Below are 19,054 nucleotides of genomic sequence, written 5' to 3' on the forward strand. Positions count from 1 at the left end.
CAAATTGGCATTCTGGGCCCAGAGTAGCCCCAAGGGAGTGTCAGGGAGAACAGCAGGCCATGGCCAGGAAAGCACCAACCATCGCCCGTCTCCCTGCAGCCCTCACTGCACTGCCCTGGTCCAGGCCCCATCATAAGACCACGAGTCTCTAACAAACCTTCCTACACCTTCAATAGAAAAGCATTTTCACCTCTGCAGCTTCCCAGTCCTGCGCACAGAGGGCACCTAGGAGAAGGAAGAGAGCTGCGGGCACTGAAACACACAGAGCCCATCCTCTAGGACAGCAGGGAGTTTCAATGAATCCAATGAACTGGGGACACAGGGGTCTCTCCTTCCACCTGAACAAAGCACCCATTCCATGCCAGGCACTGTGCACCCAGCTACGCAGGGTGACGCAGGAGGGTGAGATGCCACTATGGCCTCTGGGGGCCCTGGCCCAGCAGGGGAGAGGAGAACACATCACGATGGGGCCATGAACACGCAAAGCAGGAGCCCAGAGCAGGCGGAAGGCAACCTGGTGTGGACGGAATCGGAGAAGGCATTCCCAAGAGGTGACATCAGGGTAGGACGCACCAGGTGGAGAGGAGTGGACAAGGAGAGACGTCTTACTCAGAGGAACGGCCAAGTGCAGACCAGCAGGTAGCTCACCCATCCTGCAGGTGTCCAAGACTGACCTGACACTCAGGTTCCCTGCTCTAGAGCCCAGTGGGATGGAAAGAAGGGCAAGGGAATTCAGACAAGGTATATATTTAATATACATGGGCCGGGCCAGAAGGCCCCAGGAGAGACCATTCTGCAGACCCTATCAGGCCTCTCCAAGGTCCATAGAGCCCCAGGGAGGCAGGGCTGCCCAGAAAGGGGGCCAAAGCCTGAAGGAGACACTTCTGAGAGTAGGACCTAAGACATCGGCCACAGGGCCAACTGGGAGGGGGCTCCTGGCTCTACTGTGGTGGCGTCCAAGACTCCCACAGCCCCACTGAACAGCCCCACTCCCACCGTGGGAAAGTCCTTTGTGGGGAGCAGATTTGGAGGAGGAGGAACCAGAAGGTGGCCAGGAGGCAGGGTTCCTGGCCCTTCTCGACTGCCAACTGGCTGTGGGGCTGTGGACATGCTGCTGTCGTCACCAGGCCTCTGGTGGCTTGGGTTTAGGAAGATCTTGGAGGGTCTTTCAAGTCCTGACATACAGATACCCACGGAGGGACCCAACTGGCTACCATCTCTGGGGTTCCCTAAGCCTTCCCCCAAGGAAGAAGGAAGGACAGAGGAGGACAGAGATCAGCAAAATAACCTTGCCTCTCTCTCTAGGGTGTATCTAGGGTGTACAGGCTCCCCCCACCCTTCCTCCCATCCAGGCTCAGCTCTCTGTCCCTGTGATCACTCAGGGACTCCCTTCTACAGCTATGGGTGCCCCTAACACCCTACGACCCCACAAGGGCCACCACAAAGCCACTCAATCAGAGATGGTCCAAGCTAGGGGAGCTGAGAGACAGGGGACAGATGTGGGCTGGGAAGGAGGGGAGGCACCCATGCCAGCGCCAGGCAAGCCAAAGGCAGGGGCGAGGGCTTATTCACTCGACACTTCCAGCTCCCAGCATGGGATAGCAGGCGCTCATTAAAAACATTGTGCCGGGCGCGGGGGCTCACGCCTGTAATCCCAGCACTTTGGGAGGCCGAGGCAGGTGGATCACAAGCTCAGGAGACCGAGACCATCCTGGCTAACGCGGTGAAACCCCGTCTCTACTAAAAATAAAAAATATTAGCTGGGCATGTTGGCGGGAGCCTGTAGTCCCAGCTTCTCGGGAGGCTGAGGCAGGAGAATGGCGTGAACCCAAGAGGTGGAGCTTGCAGTGAGCCGAGATCGCGCCACTGCACTCCAGCCTGGGCGAGACTGCGAGACTCCATCTCAAAAAATAAAAAATAAAAAATAAAAACATTGTAATTAAAACTGAATCAGAGGCCCTTCCTCTTCCATTTCTCTGAGAAGAAGCCTGGAGAGTGGTAGAGGTTGGACCCCTTTGGAGGGTCTATTTCTCCTCCTTTCCTCCTGGGAGGCTCTCTCAGCTGTCCTGCCCAGACTGACTTAGTCTGTAGGCCTCCAGCCACCTGCCAGGCAGCCTCCCCAGCCCCCGGATTTGTAACGCCTAACATTCGTGCAGCATTCCTCCATTGACCAAGCACTTTCGCATGTATCATGTCACATACAGATCACCCGTATCTCCACTGAGATCAAACCAAGATTTGAGCAGGCCCCCGATGGTGAGACCACAGAAAACCAGGCTGGGGCTACAAGAAACCAAGCAACTGATGGCTCGGCAAACTGCAGAAGAAAAAGAATTAAATGGGCCTCAGAATCATCAGAGCTGATGGTGAAGGGGGCTGGGTGGGGTTCCCAAAGCCACGGCTTTGGACCTTATGACCACAAGGAACCACAGTGGGAGTCCTGGGAAGGTTGCCAGCGTCCTGCCGACTCAGCCTCTCCCCAGATGGGCCGGTCCAAGAGGCTCAGGATGAAGGGTGCATGCAGGAGGCTGGTAGGGTCTGGAGGACCTGACAGATGGCACAGCCCCGACTGGCTGAGCTGCCCGCCGCTCTAGCATGAAATTGAGCGATTGTCTGCAGAGCAGGACCCCGAGCCCCCTGCTCGCAGCCACTCAAGCATGCCCAGTGTCATTAGGAGCTGCCCAAGGGTGACAACAGCACCTCAGCTCCAATCAGGAGGGGAGCTAAGTGGAGGGAGCAGGACATGGAAGAGCTCCCCACCCAGTCGCCAGGAGGGCATTTGGAGGTCAGCTGCTCCTGAGCAGGGGAGCCCACAAGGGAGGGGGAAGGAAGCAGAAAGAGAAGGGGAGGACTTCCATAGCCAGAACAGGCACACGCACTTCTGCAATGGGTGCCCAGGAGGGACTTGAAACCCCGCCAGGCTGAGTCCCTGGTCAAGCCTGCATCCTGGCACTGTGGATGTGCACTGTTAACCCTAGGAGCCTGCTGCCCCACTTAGACGGGTGCCTCACTGCCCCACACACAGCCAGGACTTGTTACCCCTGCACCTGCACCGAGGCTGTGCCCCACTGCCTGTTCTTCAGACCCTACAGCCTGCAAAGCAGGTATAACACTGTGATGTAACAGGGGTTTAACACTTGCAAGATGAATGCCCAAATAAAGCAACTGGTGAAGAATGACCCCCGGCAGCTCCTCCCTGCCTCTGGGGTCCCTGATCGAAAGGGAGGACCCTCCCTCCCTGGCCTCAGCTGAGTCATTTCCCATGCCACTTCCGGTGCCATGGTGCTCCCCCCACACCTCAGCCACACACCCTCACCTGGACAGACGTGCAGGTGGTGATGACACTGGTCCCCAAGCTGGTACTGTCACTGAGGTCATCTGGCAAAGAAGGCGTCTTCTCCACCCGAGGGGCCTGGGTGGCCTGGAACGAGGGGCCTTTTGGGGACACGTTCACATCCGTGCCGTTGCCAAAGGCCTGGATGGCGTTCCCTGGGATGGGGGTGAGGGTAGATGCAGAGAAGTCAGAACCCACGTCCGTCACTCCTGTCCCTGCTCCTCACCCTCCTCACCCTCACCAGCCCCTTCCCTGGAATGGTCCAGAAGCCACGACAGGGCATAGCACAGCCAGATTCCCTCTGCTGAACCTCTTTTTCAGATATCTACAAAGGTCTCACAGCTACAGAATATAGCAAGAGAGAGGTTAAAAAACACAGAAGCCAGAATAGCAAGAAGTGTACATGATGGGGAACACAGAAGAAAAAAGGAGAAAAAGAAGGGGGTGGGATGCAGGGGAGCCTAGGGGAGGAGGGGGCCACCTCCTCTGCATGGTGCCACCAGCCACACCTCCCAAAGCTCCTCACCCCCAGCTCCCTAGTCACAGGCTCTTCCGGCCCCTGTGCCTCCTCGGATGTTCCCAGCTCCCCACCCTGGCATGCAGGGGTCCCACATTCAGCCCTCTGCCCACTCCACATCACAGGCTCTCCCTGGGTGGCCTCTGCTCCTCCCACACCATCCAGAGAGGTGCCCAGAAAATCTCCGCCTCCACGAGCCACACACATCTCAAACTCGTTATGTCTAAGCCTGGGCTAGGCGTCTCCTCCTACCCTTGTCAACGCTCCTTTCCCTTTGACCCCTCATATTGCAGCCTTGAAGGTATCATCTCTTATCTACCCAGGTCCCCCATGTCAGAATCCTGAGGGTCACCCTTGGTGCCTCCCTGCACAAGCGCTGGCAGCCCGCTGAGCTCACCTCCTAAAGATCCCTCCACCCCATCTCCCATCGCTGTTCCCCTCCCACTGCTCTGGTTCACAGCCACCACTGTGTGCCCCTGTGAGCAGCTACTATGGCCTTCTGATGGGCCTCTCTGTGTCAGGTCACCTGTCGGAATTGATTCACTCTGACTCCCGCTGCCTCACAACACAGGCAGATTCACTTTCTGGAATGCTGATCTGATCTCACACCCTTGCTGACATTCCTTCAAACACCCACAGCACCACTGTCACCCCTGCCGGACAAGAAGATCTAAATGCCTCAGGCCTGCAAGGCCCTGCATGACAAGGATGCTATCTACCTGTCCAGATAACTCTTGCCACTCTGGTCATCTTCAGTGCTATGTAGCAAGGCTACATGATTGGCAGTTCCCTCCACCCGCCATGGTCTTCTGTGGAGCCCAGGACCTCTGCCCAGGGTGGACTGGCAGGCGCCCCCGCCTCTTCAACTGACCGATGCCCAGCTAACCATCCACAGATACATTCTCCAAGAAGCCTTCAGGGCCTCCCTCTTCCTGGCTGACTTGGGCATCCCCACCCTGAGCTCCTCAAGAACCCTGTGCAGACCCCCCGCCCAGAGCGGCTCACTTGCACTGTGATCATGAGTGACCCCTCTCAGTCTACCTCCATCAGGCACCTCCTCAAAGACTTGGATCCCTGAATCTCCAGTGCCACACAGAGAGGGAGGAACAGAAGGATGGAGAGATGGACAGAATAAATCATGGAGGGAAGGAAAGGGGGAAGAAATCTTCAGGTGGGCATGGATGGCAATGGGTGCTGGGCTGGAAAGATCAAAGGCAGACTGAGCTAGACTGTGGCTAACCTCTCTCTGGCTTCTGGGTTAGGAGTTTGACGATGTGAAAAGGAAGTCGATTCTAGGGGGAAATAAACTCGTTAAAGGGAGACATGACAGATGCCAGCGATCCTCATGAGAGGGCTCAGTCTCCAAAGGAAAATGGCTGAAGCTGTCCCAATAACAGACCAGACCAAATAACAGGCTTGACATAGGTTCAAGGCCTCTGGTGATAAACTGAGGCTGGCCTAATGACAGCTCTGGTGTGAATCTCCAAAAGCTCAAAACCTAAGGTCCCCACGGGCAACACCCATGGCAGAGAAGCCTCATCTACATCACCAGCCATCCCCACAGAAGGAGATGGGAATGGCTAGGACAGACTCCAGGAGGGGTGGGAGGGGCTGCTGGGGTTGGGGAGAACATCCAGAACTTACGGAGGCATGGGTTCTCGGTGAAGTCCCTGAGGAACTTCTCACACTCCTCCTCCATGTTCCCGCTGCCACGACAGCTGCACCAGGGGGACACCACGATGCCAGCGGGGCTGGAGTCCACATAGTTAGGTGTCATGTCAAACCCTGGGCAGGAAGAAAGGTGGGGGAGAGGAGAGAGGTACGGTGGGGCCTTCCCCTTGGGCCCACAGACCAACCCCAGGCACAGCAGGGCAGAGGCGTGGTACCCATCCTCTGACCTGGCCCCAAAACACACATCCATCCCAACCACACTCCTAACTCTGAGCATGACTATCCCAGGGACCATATTCAGCAGGGGCAGAGGGGCCAGCAGCATAGAGGACACTGGGCTCCTTGCCACCAGGAAGGCAGAGAAGATGCCCTGGAGCCCCTCCCAGAGTGTGGGCCCTTGCTTTCTCCTTCACCAACAAGCAGCCAACATTCTCAAATCAGGGTGAATGAGGCTCACATCCTGGGATCGGACCCCAGTGCCGACATTTATCAGCGAGGTGAGCCTGTGCAAGTCACTCAACTTCTCTACAGCCTCAGTTTCCTCATCTATAAAATGGAGATGATCAGCACCCCGCTAGCAAGAGCTGTTGGGAGAATTCAGTAAGACAGTCCATGTAAACTGCTCAGTGCAGAGCCTGGAATGTCAGAACCATGCAATAAATATTACCTTTGCTTCTTTTTTCAAAAGCTTTAGGAGGCCCCTGGGGCCCTCCTTCCCCCATGATAAAGAGCTAGGTCCTCCGCCTTGTTACAAAACTGCCTTTCCCCTGGTTTCCCCTCGCAGCTCTCTCTGAATCTGCTGCAGAGAAGGCCGGGCTCAGGCTGTTTCCCCCAGCTGGCCCTGAGCTGGGCTGCGGCCCCTGCCCTGCTGAGATGGGGGCAGCAAGGACCCACAGAGCCCAGGTGTGCAGGAAGAGCTTACCAATCATGCCAGCATAAGAGCCCAGACACGCCTGGTAATTGTCCGCAGGGCAGCTGGTGACCGTCTGGTAGGAGGCTCGACAATTGGCATGGAAGTCGGCCAGCCGGGACCTGGTGGTGGGTAGAAGACGCAATAGAGAAAACAGGGGTTCACTCTAGCTGCCTTCTGTCTCCTCTGTCCTGCCAGTGGCATCTCCTCCCTGCAGCTTCCCAGGGTGGAAGAAGCCAGGAAGAGGGAGGGGAGGAAAGTTGGGGGAACCAAGTCTTTGCCGGGGCTCAATCTGTGAGCTTCTTGAGGACAGAGACTTCCCGGAGAGACAGGCACATAGTGAAGCTTAAGAAAAACCCAGCCATTGGCTGACAAAAAGGACCCCTCAAGGCACAGAAACAGCCTGCTCTAAATGGCTCTTTTAGGCTGGAGCCGAGTGGGTTTGTGGAGAATGCCTGGACCCCAGGCAGGAAAGCTGGGTCCACCTTCTGAGAGGCTGCAGTCCTGGATGAGCCTGCCCAAGTCCTTCAACCCGGCACTGCAAAATCCCACCAGCAAAACAGGTGACTAGTCCCTTCCCTAGATGCTTCATAGGACCTATCTGAGGGTCAAGGAAGCCAGTGGCCAGGGAGGCAAAAGAGTCTCCCTGGGTGAGACATGCCACGGGCATCCTCCCCTGGTCTCTTCTGCATTAAGCCAGAGCAAAGGCTCCTCTGCCATCCCTCCACCCCTACCCTAATCCCACCAGGCAGAAGCGGCCTTCCCTTCCCCTGGTGATGGTAACACGCCGCCACCCATTCCCCTCTGTCAGCATCGATGACACTGCATCACAACTCCTTGTGCACAGCTCTATGTTCCCCACTGGGCCATGAGCCACTTGAAGGCAGACAGTGTCTGAGCTGGGTCTGTCCCCAGCCCTCAGCTCCAGACCTAGACATGGAAGGTTCCATGGAACACGGGGAATCCAAGTCTAATATGCATGGCCATCTCCATTCCTTCCTCTTCCTCCTGCCCTGGGCCCTGGCCAGGAATGTTACCAACAGCCTGGGCTGGGGGAGGATGCTCCCCCTCTGCCATGTCAAGTGACAATCATCACCTTCTACAGGTGAGTGTCCTTTGCCACACACACAGCCCTCATGTATCATATCAACTATGTCTCACATCAGCTCCAAATAGCTAGTAATAAGGTCTGTTCACGGGCATTTCCCAATGATGGGAACTCAGTAGGACTTCAGTCGCCATGCACTCCATGAGAATTCTATGGTGACTCGACAAGCTAGCTGCAGGATGGACCAGAACCCAGGTCACCCAAATCCCTTGACCACATCCTTTGCACATATAGCACCTCATGAAGCCATCTCCGAGTTCACCACAGGTTCAGCTCCCCTGGTTCTCCACTGGAACCCTGTCCCATTTGAGAAAGGAACAGGTAGAAGGAGAGACAGACAGAAGGCTGAGAGGGACTGAGCCAGCCTGAGACAGGAGAGAGAATGCAGGCTTTCCACCGGAAGGTGCTGGTGCCTGCTGAGGGGGCCCCCACCATGCAGACACGGGCTGAGTATGTCCCACCACTGGACAAATTCGTTTCTCTGGAGGCCCCCGCGATCCTGAGGGATGGTTCTGAGAGGAGGAAACCCTCCTGGGATGTGCCCCAGGCCCCTGCAGGCTAAGAGAAGGCCATGGGTACCAAACCAAGAGTCAGCTCAGCTCTGCCCTAACTCACTGGGAGACCATGCCCAAGTTCCCTGCTTCTCCGGGACTCTAGTTTCTTATGTATCAAATGAATAAAAAGTACTCTAATTAGCACTTTAAACGGCACTTTAACAGTTTGGGATGATTAAAAAGTTCTGGAGATGGATGGCAGTGAAGGTTCCGGAACCATGTGAATATACTTAATGCCACTGACTTATACACTTACATGGTGCGTTTTCTGTTATGTGTATTTTACCACAACGATGGTTTAAAAGGTACTTTCATATCCATCTTTTATCATTTAACCCTCACAAATGCTCCGTGAGATCTGACAAGCAGTTATTATTATCCCATTTTATAGATGAAGAAGTTGAGCCTCAGAGAAGCTAAACAACCTTGCCCCCAAGATCACAGAGTCACTGAGTAGCAGAGCCAAGACTCAAGTCTAGAGCTCCAACAAGGTGGGCGCCATTTCTGGCAGGCCCCAGTGCTCCTGTGTGGCAGGAGGGCCTGGAGCCCTTGAAGGCCCTTCCAGAGCCATCATTCTGCAGCTCAGGAAAGCAATGTCTTCCACAGGAAATGAGGAGGAAATCTGCAGTTATCCCTGCCTTCTCTTCTGCCCATAAATGCACCCTCTGCTTCCTCAAAACAAGCAGCAGGAGCATTTCCAAGCAATCCTTCACCCCTGCAGGAGACGACTCCATCTTAGATGTCAAAACCCACATCCATCCCCCTCCGCAACCAGCAAATGAGACAGAGTGCTATGAGAGGGGAAGGTGGGAGTCTCCATTCATGTCCCAGACATCCAGAGATCCAAGAGGTGGCTTGAGAGGGGACAGAGACTCTTAACAGGTAGATGGGATTTAGAGACAAAATCTGTTGAGTTCAATTATATGTCCCCCACAAAACAAGTTGCAATTTTAATCCCCAGGACCTATAAACATGATCTTATTTGGAAATAAGATCTTTGCAGATGTAATCAAGTTAAGATGAGGTCACAGTGGATTAGGGTGGGCCCTAAATCCAATGACTGGTGTCCTCATCAGAAGAGAAGAGATAGGCACACAGGAAGAACGCCATGAGACAGCAGAGGCAGAGATAGGAGTGATGAAGCCAGAAGCCAAGGAATGCCCAGGGCTGCAGCAGTGCCTGAAACTAAGAGAAAGAGAAAGGCATGCAACAGACTCCCTTTCAGCCTTCAGAGAGGGCATGGCCCTGCCAACACCTTGATTTCAGACTTCTGGCCTCCAGAACAGTGAAAGAATAAACTTCTGTTGTAAGCCACCCAGCTTGTGGTACTTTGCTACAGCGGCCCCAGGAAACGAATGCAGCCCTTTCAAAGATTTCACTGTTTGCTTTGGCCAAATGTCTCCCTCCAGAAGAAGCTAAGGGGATATGATCAGGTCCGAACACCAGAGTGGGCTGCAGGTGGGCAAGAAGATAAAGGCAGGACCTAGCTCCTTCAGGGTGTGGGACAAGGAGGCCACTGGATAATGAGCAAAGCCGCTGGTTCCCATCCTCTCCCCACCAAAGGGCACCAAGCACCAGGCCTTAGCTCTAATGCAAGAGTCCATTCTAATGCCAGGCCATCGCGCATCAGGCCCAGCTCTCTCCTGACCCACCAGTCCCTCCCCATGAAGCCCTTCCCACCTAGCTGTGTGGATTTCTTCCATTTCCATATTCTAGCTACACACACATAGCCTGGACCAGGCAACTGAAAGATTCATTGCATGAGCAGTTCCTGATTTTGCCCTACTGGGTTTTTCCAACTAGAACACACATTCTCAGAGTGGCAGATTCCATTGATTTCCTCATCCATATCCTCCACAGCTGCTCCCCTGGGCAGGTGTAGATAGCCATGCATCCTTTCTCCAAATACACATCGAGCCCTGCCGCGTGGCTAACAGACAAAAGATGGGAATGGCAAGCATGGACGCCACATCAGAAAGGAAACTCCAGCTAAGGGGCCGGGGTAGTGTGCCTGGGGGCCAGGGACTGAGGCAGTGGGAGGTCATTGCTTGCTTATCTCCCTGGGGGAGCACACTGCCCACCACAGCAGACCAGAGGGCCCACACACTCTCTGCAGGTACTGGGAGCCTCCCAGGCAATGCCAGTTCCCACCCAGTGCACAGGGAGCCTTGCTTCCCTCCCGCAAGGCCAGTTCTCCCATCCCTGACATTGGGAACCCTCAGGACCTCGACTGGCCTCACCATCCATGCAGCTTCTCAAACGCCTCCAGCCCCACACGCTGGAGAAGGAACAGCAGCATGAATGGGGAGTACATGGCTTCTTGTTCCTTTGCCCTTTGGGAAATCCCAAATATTTCCCTGACGGGCCACAAGGAGAGCAGGGCCATAGGGAGAGAGGCGGGAGTAGAGGAAGCCAGCCAGGAAACAGAGGTGAAAGCATCCAGACCCAGGTGGGGCTGGCCAGAGGGACTCCTCAGGGAAGAGGAGAGGGGCAGACCCAGCCACGGGGGAAGGAGTGGGTATCTGTCGCATGGCCACGCTCGGTCTCTCACTCACTGGCTGTGTGACCTTGGGCTGGCCTGTCATGTCTCTGGGGCTGTGTCCCCAGTGAACAAACAGGGAGAGTCACGCCTGCCAACCTCTCTCCTTGGGCTGCGACAGAGAGCTAAGGAGACAATGCGTGAGGGCGCTTGGAATGGCAGGCGCCCGATGGAGAGAGGAGGCACCATCCTCATCTTCCTTCTCTGCCTAGCGCTGTGCCTACCACTGCAAGTGCACAGCAGGAACAGCTTTCCCTGGTGTCTGATACAGAAGGAAAAACAGACCCACTTATCCTGCAAGGTGGATCTCGGTCCCACACAGGGCAAGTGAGCGCATCAAGGAGACGGGGCTCCCTCTCGCTCTTCCGTTCTACCATACCCCAGCCTGCTGGAAACCAGGGCCTCCTGACCCCACTGTCCTTCTCCACGCCATGCTGGGGACACAGGAAGAGGCACACAGCCCTCAAAGCAGGGCAAGGCACTCAGGGCCCCTTGGCTAGGCCCCCGGGTGACCACTGACAAGAGCACCCCCTCACTCCTCTGAGGTTATGACCTACTTCTTTCAAAGCAGGCCTGATTGCTGGTGCCAGGACCTTGGAGAGCTATTCATAGCAAAGGGAGGGCGAGAACACAGGCCTGAGCCCGGCAGACAGCAAAGCGTACGGCAAAGTGAAGAGAAGCAGCTAAGCCTTCTGTTCCTCCATTGCGCCATCCTCAGCGTCCAGCAGCCTTGGCAAGATAAAGTGACAAATGGAGCTATTTAGGAGGACACAGAGTCCAAGCCCAAGGCTCCAGGAGGCCTTTGATTGCTAAAGTTTCTCTCTGCCCCTCCATGTGTGATCAAGTCCACAGTAGTGGGCTCCCTCTGCGAGCATCAGAGACCACGTGGTATAATTTCCTTCAAGCCCTGGACACTGTCCCACTCCAGCCATGACCCCTCGCCCCAGCACTGCTAGGCAAACTTCTCCAAGGCAAATGTTATGCTTTTCATAATACAAGGCTGCTGGTGATCTCTCTGCCTTCTCTAGACCAAACGTCACTCTTCCCTCCAACACCAGGAGGTCACTCCTGGACTCTGGTCTTGCTGCTGAGAAGACTTTTCCTGGATCAGCCCTATCACTTTGCAGGTTCCTGCCTTTTAAATCCCTTGTAAGAGAGATGGCATAAAAGAAGGCATGAGAGACAGAGAGAAAGAGAGAGAGGAACAGATAGGAAAAAAACAGAGAGCCAGCAAGAGAACCAAAATGAAGAGGAGCCAAGTCCATCTCGGCTGCGACCAAGCTAAGTCTGCCAAGTGAGCTCAGGGCAGCAGGTGGATCTGTCTGGAAAACACAAACCCTCTCTGGGCGTGTTTCCTTGGCAGCTGTAGCCTGTTCAGTTGCAGGAAAGCAGCAGCAGGAGACAGGGAGACAGAGAGAGAGAGAGACACTTGACCCCCAGTTGGATGAAAAGGTTGCCATATTAAACGACGAACGTGTAGGTTCATTTGAATTTCAGACAATGAATATCTTTTTTTAGCATAAGTATGTCCCACATAATATCTGGGAAATACTTATGCTAAACAGTTTTTCTTTTTTATCCAGAGTATTTATTTAACTGGGCATCCAATATTTTTATTTGTTGGATCTGGCAACTCTGTTTTGTTCTGTTTTGTTTTGTTTTGTTTTGTTTTTGAGATGGAGTCTTTCTCTGTTGCCCATGCTGGAGTGCAGTGGCTCGATCTCGGCTCACTGCAGCCTCCACCTCCTGGTTTCAAGTGATTCTCAGCACCTCCACCCCACCCACCATAGCTGGGATTACAGGTGTGCGCCACCATGCCTGGCTCATTTTTGTATTTTTAATAGAGATGGGATTTCACCTTGTTGGCCAAGCTGGTCTCAAACTCCTGACCTCAAGTGATCCACCCACCTTGGCCTCCCAAAGTGCTGGGATTATAGGTGTGAGCCACAACACCCAGCCTGGCAACAGTACTTGATGAACACATAAGCCTCCAGCAAAGGGGAAGAGAGCAGGGCTGAGCGTGCAAAGATCAAGCCACACAAGCAGAAGTCATCTAGATTTGCGTGGGTACAGGTGGACTTTCTATAGGTCACTGGTTCTCAAAGTGTGGTTCACAGACCAAAAGCATCATATCAACTGGGAACTTCTTAGAAATACAGATTCTCTAGCTCCACCCTATCTCCCTGCCTGGTTCCGGACAAGCAATATCTGAAATTCCAGGAGCAGAGTCCAGCAATCTGCACCTTAACAAGCCCTCCCAGTGATTCTGAGGCAGGCTGAAGTTTGAGAATGTGGCCACCTGCACAGGTTTCAGAGCTGGGCTTGTGGGTACCTTTCAGACCTCACCTCCTAGTCTCAGCTTTAAATATCCACATTTTATGGCTTACCCATAAAAAAAAGCAGTGCTTTGCGCCACAGCCGGAGAAAGCCCACAGTTACGTGGCAAAGAGTGCACGTGTTTGTGTACAAACACACACACACACACCTATCGCCACGGAGACACACAGTTACACTTGGATACATACTTCCCAGCACTATGCTTTGGTCTTCATCAACAGGAAGTATACAGGAAATTGTTGTTAATGAAACCTCCCCTGGTCCAGGCTGTAAACACCTTCCCAAGAGCATACTTTCCCAAATTTGTCTGATGTAGAATAATACTGGGGAACCCCAAAACTTTCCAATGCTGATCAATACATACTGGTCTGAAGTTCTTTTTTTTTTTTTTTTTTTTTTGAGACAGGGTCTCACTCTGTCGCCAAGGCTGGGCAGTGGCACAATCTTGGCTCACTGCAACCTCCACCTCCCAGGTTCAAACAATTCCTGTGCCTCAGCCACCGGAGCAGCTGGAATTATAGGTATGCACCACCATGCCTGGCTAATTTTTTTTTTTGTATTTTTAGTAGAGATAGGGTTTCGCCATGTTGCCCAGGCTGGTCTCAAACTCCTGGCTTCAAGTGATCCACCCACCTCAGCCTCCCAAAGTGCTAGAATTCCAGGCCTGACTGAAGTTCTCGTTTATCAGGTGATACCTGTTATGTTACTGCCATGGAAACCAGGTTTATCCTGGTTGCAGAAGTGAAAGAGGAGGGGGAAGAAAGGGAGTTGACATTTACTGAGGACCTACTATGTGTCAGGCGCTATTATCTCATTTAATTTTCTGAACAATCCCATGAAGTAGCATATTTCATAATGAGGACACAGAAGCTCAGAAAGGCTGGATTGCACAGTCACACAACCTGCAGCCAGCACACCAGGCCAGGTACGGCGGCTGACACAAACAAGGGTGGCCACCAGCACTGCCTGACACAAAGGAATGGGGCACTTGAATATTTCATGGAGGGTAAAAAGGGTTTCCAAGAAGTGCAAATTACTCATGATAGGTTTCATAGACAATTTATGGAAACGCGGAGAAAATGGCCTTAATAGACCCAAGTGCCTCTGGAATGGCTTTCTAACGTCCCCTCTGGCAGTGCAGGCCTTGGTTAAGTGGGTTCAATGTGATGTGACACTGAGAAAAGGGAAAATGAATGTCACCCACATGGCTGCTTTCCCACACCTCCAGGGCTCACTGTGGACAAACATCAGGTTGTCCTTTCCAGTGTCTTCCCGCCACCACTGGTTTCATGAAGTCAAGGACCAACTTGGCTCCCTTCCTTCCTGTTTATTCTTTAACTGTACAGTGGATACTTACTATTCTTTCTGCCCAGAACAGCAGCTCCCCTGGGGTGGGCTGGGGAAGAGGACTTCCTCGTTGGGCCAGATAGTTTTGTTTTTTTGAGTGTTTTTTGTTTTTGAGATGAAGTCTCGCTCTGTCACCCAGGCTGGAGTGCAATAGCGTGATCTGGGCTCATTGCAACCTCCGCTTCCCAGGTTCAGGCGATTCTTCTGCCTCAGCCTCCCAAGCAGTCGGGGCTACAGGCACGCACCACCATGCACAGCTAATTTTTGTATTTTTAGTACAGACGGGGTTTTACCATATTGGCCAGGCTGGTCTCTAACTTCTGACCTCATGATCCACCTGCCTTGGCCTCCCAAGGGCCAGGTGGTTCTATTTAAGGCTGTATGCCACCTCCTGGGCCCAGGGGAAAACATGACCTGGGCTGGGAAGCCACGGCACCCCTTTCTCCTGGCCACACTGGCCTAGAGATAAGGAAATAATGTCAGCTGGGCCCAACAGGGTCCTTGTCTAAAGTTTTCCTAATGGGGCAGGCAAGGAAAAACATGCTTTTCTTTTTGGTTCTAAGATACAACAGATGTGAACCACAATTCTAGCCTCATAATCCTAATAAGAATACACATGCAGCTAACCGGAGGGAGAAGCAGAAACAAGGTACAAGAAAAGCAAGGGGGAGAGAGAGAGAGAGAGAGAGAGAGACCAAGACCTATCTGTACATGAGTCCCTGGGATTCTCCTCTGCCCTTCCTATATTTTATTATGTAAGCCAATTGATTCTGTTTTTATTTTTCTTAAGGTAGTTAGATCTCTGTCACTTGGAACAGAAACATTCAGCCAGGCACAGTGGCTCACGCCTGTAATTCTAGCACTTTGGGAAGCAGAGGCAGGCAGATTACTTGAGGTCAAGAGTTCAAGACCAGCCTGGCCAACATGGCAAAACTCTGTCTCTACTGAAAATCGAAAAATTAGCCAGGCATGCTAGCACACACCTGTAATCCCACCTCCTCGGGAGGCTGAAGCAGGAGAACCACTTCAATCTGGGAGGCAGAGGTTGCAGTGAGCCAAGATCACACTACTGCGCTCCAGCCTGGGAAACAAAGAAAAAAAAAAAAAAAGACAGAAACATTCTTGACTACTATTTAGGTCACTCTCTAATTCTGCATGACCTCCTTTGTCCAGGTCCTAAGCAATCAGAAGAAGCACACACTAGAAAGGCCATGTGGGCCAAAAACAAAACCCACAAAGGATCTGTCCAGCCCAAGCAAAAGAGCCAGGATTGCAGGAGTGTTGGAGTAGGGAGATGGCCAGAAGTACGCAGGCAAGGGGGCCCCTGGGAAATGAAGTCCCGGAGATGCTGCCCACTGACACTCAGCAGAAGAGACAACGGCTATACTGTCTACTTCTGGCCTTGAGATTGGGCTCCTCCAGCACTAAAGGGGACTTATCATGCCATAGCCAGAGATAAACGTGATGGGACTTTCCCCACTGACAAGCATGCATATGCCTCCAATAACTTGCCCACTAGGAGAGTTTTGCTCATTATAATAGTAAAAAAACACAGCCATGCATGGAGATTTTCAATGCCAATGAGACATGTAACACGTAGACTAGCAAGCACAACCCTAGCCCAAAGGACCTCCCGAAACATGCTTGCAAATAACAACACCTCACGCCCCTTCATGAATAATCAGGTAAGATTCTCATTATGAGAGTCCCCCAGCACTAGCTGCTGCTGGCTCATTCTTCTGAGCAGCCTGCTCGGTCTTGTCCTTCAAAGTGTGCTGTCTCTTTAAATAAACACTGCTACTGCTATTTTTCCAGCCAGGTCAGAAGGCTGCTCTCTTGGAGCTTACTTTATCTTCCTTCAAGAAACTCTGCTGCTTAACCCTCACTGTGCGTCACTTGGCTGAATTCTTTCTCCCAAGTTACACAAGAATCAAGAATTCCCATATTTCCCAGTAACAGGAGCACTTCAAGGAGAGCAACTTTCAAGACAGATGATGATCAAATTCATGAAAGAAGACAGAACTGGCCTTGGATTATTTCTCCAGCTTAACTTGAAAGGAACGGATCACACAGACATTAACACCAGGGAAAGCTACATTGCTATCAAAATGGCAAGGACGTAGATCGTGTCAATCTATGAAAATTTAAACATGAAATCACAATATGCAGTTAAAAAGCAGGAGACAATAGAGTTTATGCCCCCCAGTTACAAATGGAGAAAATGTTAAGTTATGAACCAACAAGATTCAGAAGTATATTTCAAAAGATGCTAATAGAAGACACTGTTCATTATGTTCATTTTTAATAAACTTGCCTTATGATTGCAATTATTTCTTTAACTTTAATTGAACTAGGCCTCAGGAATCCAGAGTTATTATAAACAATGATTTCTCTAAGCCTTCTGTTAGAAAAAATGTTACGGGTTCTGGAAGCCTCAGCAAATTCAACTGACTGTCTATCCTAAGACAAAGTGGCTGAGACAGAAAAGCCACCATCTCAGAGAAGACCTGGCTACTCTTTCCTGGGCTGCTCCAGATCCTAGGAACTGGCAGGTTGGAGAAAGAGCCTAGGGCTATCCTGGGAAATGGCCACCAAACCCTTCAGGACACAACCAAGACCTCAGGGGGGCTGCTGGAAGTAGAAATCTTTGATCTCCTCCCACAAGAGGTCCTGACTTCTTCAAGAACCCCTCTACCTAGACCCTGCACAGAACCACGCCCAGCCATGAGATCCAATTTCTAAAGTCACACTGACTGTGTTTGAACCTTGGCTCAGCTCCTCTTGGCTGTGTGACCTTGAGCAGGTAATTAAAGGAGGCCTTAGTTTCCTCATCTGCAAAATGGAGGTAATAAGGCTACTTAATTGCATATTGTCTGATAGGTTTGGCTGTGTCCCCACCCAAATCTCATCTTGAATTCCCATATGCTGTGGGAGGGACCCAGTAGGAGGTAACTGAATCATGGAGGCAGGTCTTTCCCATGCTGTTGTCGTGATAGTGAGTAAGTCTCACAAGATCTGATGGTTATTATTAGGGGCAGTTTTTCTCCACAAATTGTCTCTCTTTGCCTGCTGCTATTCATGTAAGACATGACTTGCTCGTCCTTGCCTTCTGCCATAATTGTGAGGCTTCCCCAGCCACATAGAACTGTAAGTCCAGTTAAACCTCTTTCTTTTGTGAATTGCCCAGTCTCAGGTATGTCCTTATCAGCAGTGTGAAAACAGACTAATAGATAGTCCTTACAAGGATTAAATGAAATATCCAGTGAACAAATGTGCATATGTGTGTGAACAGTGCCTGCAACACAGTGGGCGCTCCCTCAATGCTCACTGATGTTGTGATTAACATTAGGAGGCTCCACCACCCAATCTTTAGCATGAGACACCATGTAGAAGGCAGGAGCTATCTCCCTTCAAGCCAAAGGGCCATGTTCTCTCTGACCTATTAACAAGCACCTCCTCTGTTAGCATAGGGCCACGCAACAAGGGTTCGTTACCATCACTGAGTGGTAATCGCACAGTTCTCTGACATTGGAATCATTGCTCCATTTTGCTAAGGAAATAGAGCCCTAGAGAGGTTAATTAACTCACAACACAGCAGCAAGGCCAGAAGACTTAGGTTCAAATCCTAGCCACAAAGCCAGTGGGTTTTCTGGTTTTTCCCTTCTGCCGTGCTCTCCCCAGCCCCCAACTCTGCCCAGCCCCCTACCCATCCCCCTGTCCCAGTGTTCTGAAGCCACAGAATAAAGGTTTCTTTCTCTCCTGCAGCCATCCAAGGGAGTCACTGTGGTGCCACCTGCCTCCTTGGCCCCCCCTTGCCATCCAGCCTGGAGCTCACTCAGTGTCCCCTCTCTCCTCTGGGGGAGCCATGAAGGTGAACATGGGAAATGACCTAAGAGGGCTGTGGCTGGAGCACTGAACCCCAGCTGACCAGAAGCAATCAATCAGACCCCAGCCACCAACAAGAGACCAATATGCCACCCACAGCAGGGGGTCCAAGTCTGCTCTGGAACAGGGTCAGGAGGGCCTAGATGAGACAGAGGCCAACCCAAGTCCACGTGGATCTTCCCACAGGGCCCAGAGATGGGAGCCAAGGCCACATCCTTCTCCTTGAGACCGCCATTGGACACACTCCTTCACGTCCTCCAAAAACACAAGCAGATGGGCAGATCCCCTTCTCTCCAATTCTCTCCCCAGTCCCTTCACCTATGTTCCAAACCTCTTATTACTCGGAAAGAGGAGAAAGAATTAAACGTATGCATCATTTGATTTTAATTGAAGGACTGTTCTATTTCATTGAACTGCTAAGTAAGCTGAACAAGAGATTGTGTTTACATAAGCAAACCCCGAGTCACTATAGACTTGCTGTCACATTAAGTCAATACTTATGAAGGCTCTCTATTTAATTATTCAGTGAGGATGACTTATTATTGTGTTAAGAGTGTGGTTAGCCTTGAGCTAGGTAGCCAGCCAGCTGAAAGATTTCTTTCAACTTTCTCTGAATGCTGATACGGTTCTTGCTGGTGGTACGAGGATGGATTTCTTCCCTTTCTCCCTCCCCACCCTTCCCCTCCCTCCTGCTCATGAGTAGAAAGCACCAGGTTTACTCCCTTGAGAAGGGGGTGGCAGGTGCCCCTGCAGTGGTCACTCTCTCAAATGCTCTTCCTAGACCAGTAATTTGTCCGAAGACCTGACAACTGAAGTCTCATTAGCCAAGTTCTTCTGCTCTTAGTTCTAGCA

The 19,054-nt window shown here is 52.1% G+C and overlaps 1 protein-coding gene across 4 annotated transcripts in view; it reads right to left on the reverse strand.

Moving 5' to 3' along the window:
- The window catches only part of GFRA2 (GDNF family receptor alpha 2), a 98,124-nt gene that overhangs the window by 8,091 nt on the left and 70,979 nt on the right, over positions 1–19,054 (reverse strand). For all 4 annotated transcript variants that reach the window (XM_003823621.5, XM_034965741.4, XM_034965739.4 and 1 more), the window contains 3 exons: positions 6,445–6,554; positions 5,496–5,636; positions 3,317–3,489 (listed from right to left, as the gene is read on the reverse strand). In XM_003823621.5, coding sequence (XP_003823669.1) covers positions 3,317–3,489; positions 5,496–5,636; positions 6,445–6,554 — 424 coding nt within the window. The remainder of the gene's footprint in view (positions 1–3,316; positions 3,490–5,495; positions 5,637–6,444; positions 6,555–19,054) is intronic.

Source organism: Pan paniscus, chromosome 7 (assembly GCF_029289425.2).
Source record: "Pan paniscus chromosome 7, NHGRI_mPanPan1-v2.0_pri, whole genome shotgun sequence".
NCBI classification, from domain to species: Eukaryota; Metazoa; Chordata; class Mammalia; order Primates; family Hominidae; genus Pan; species Pan paniscus.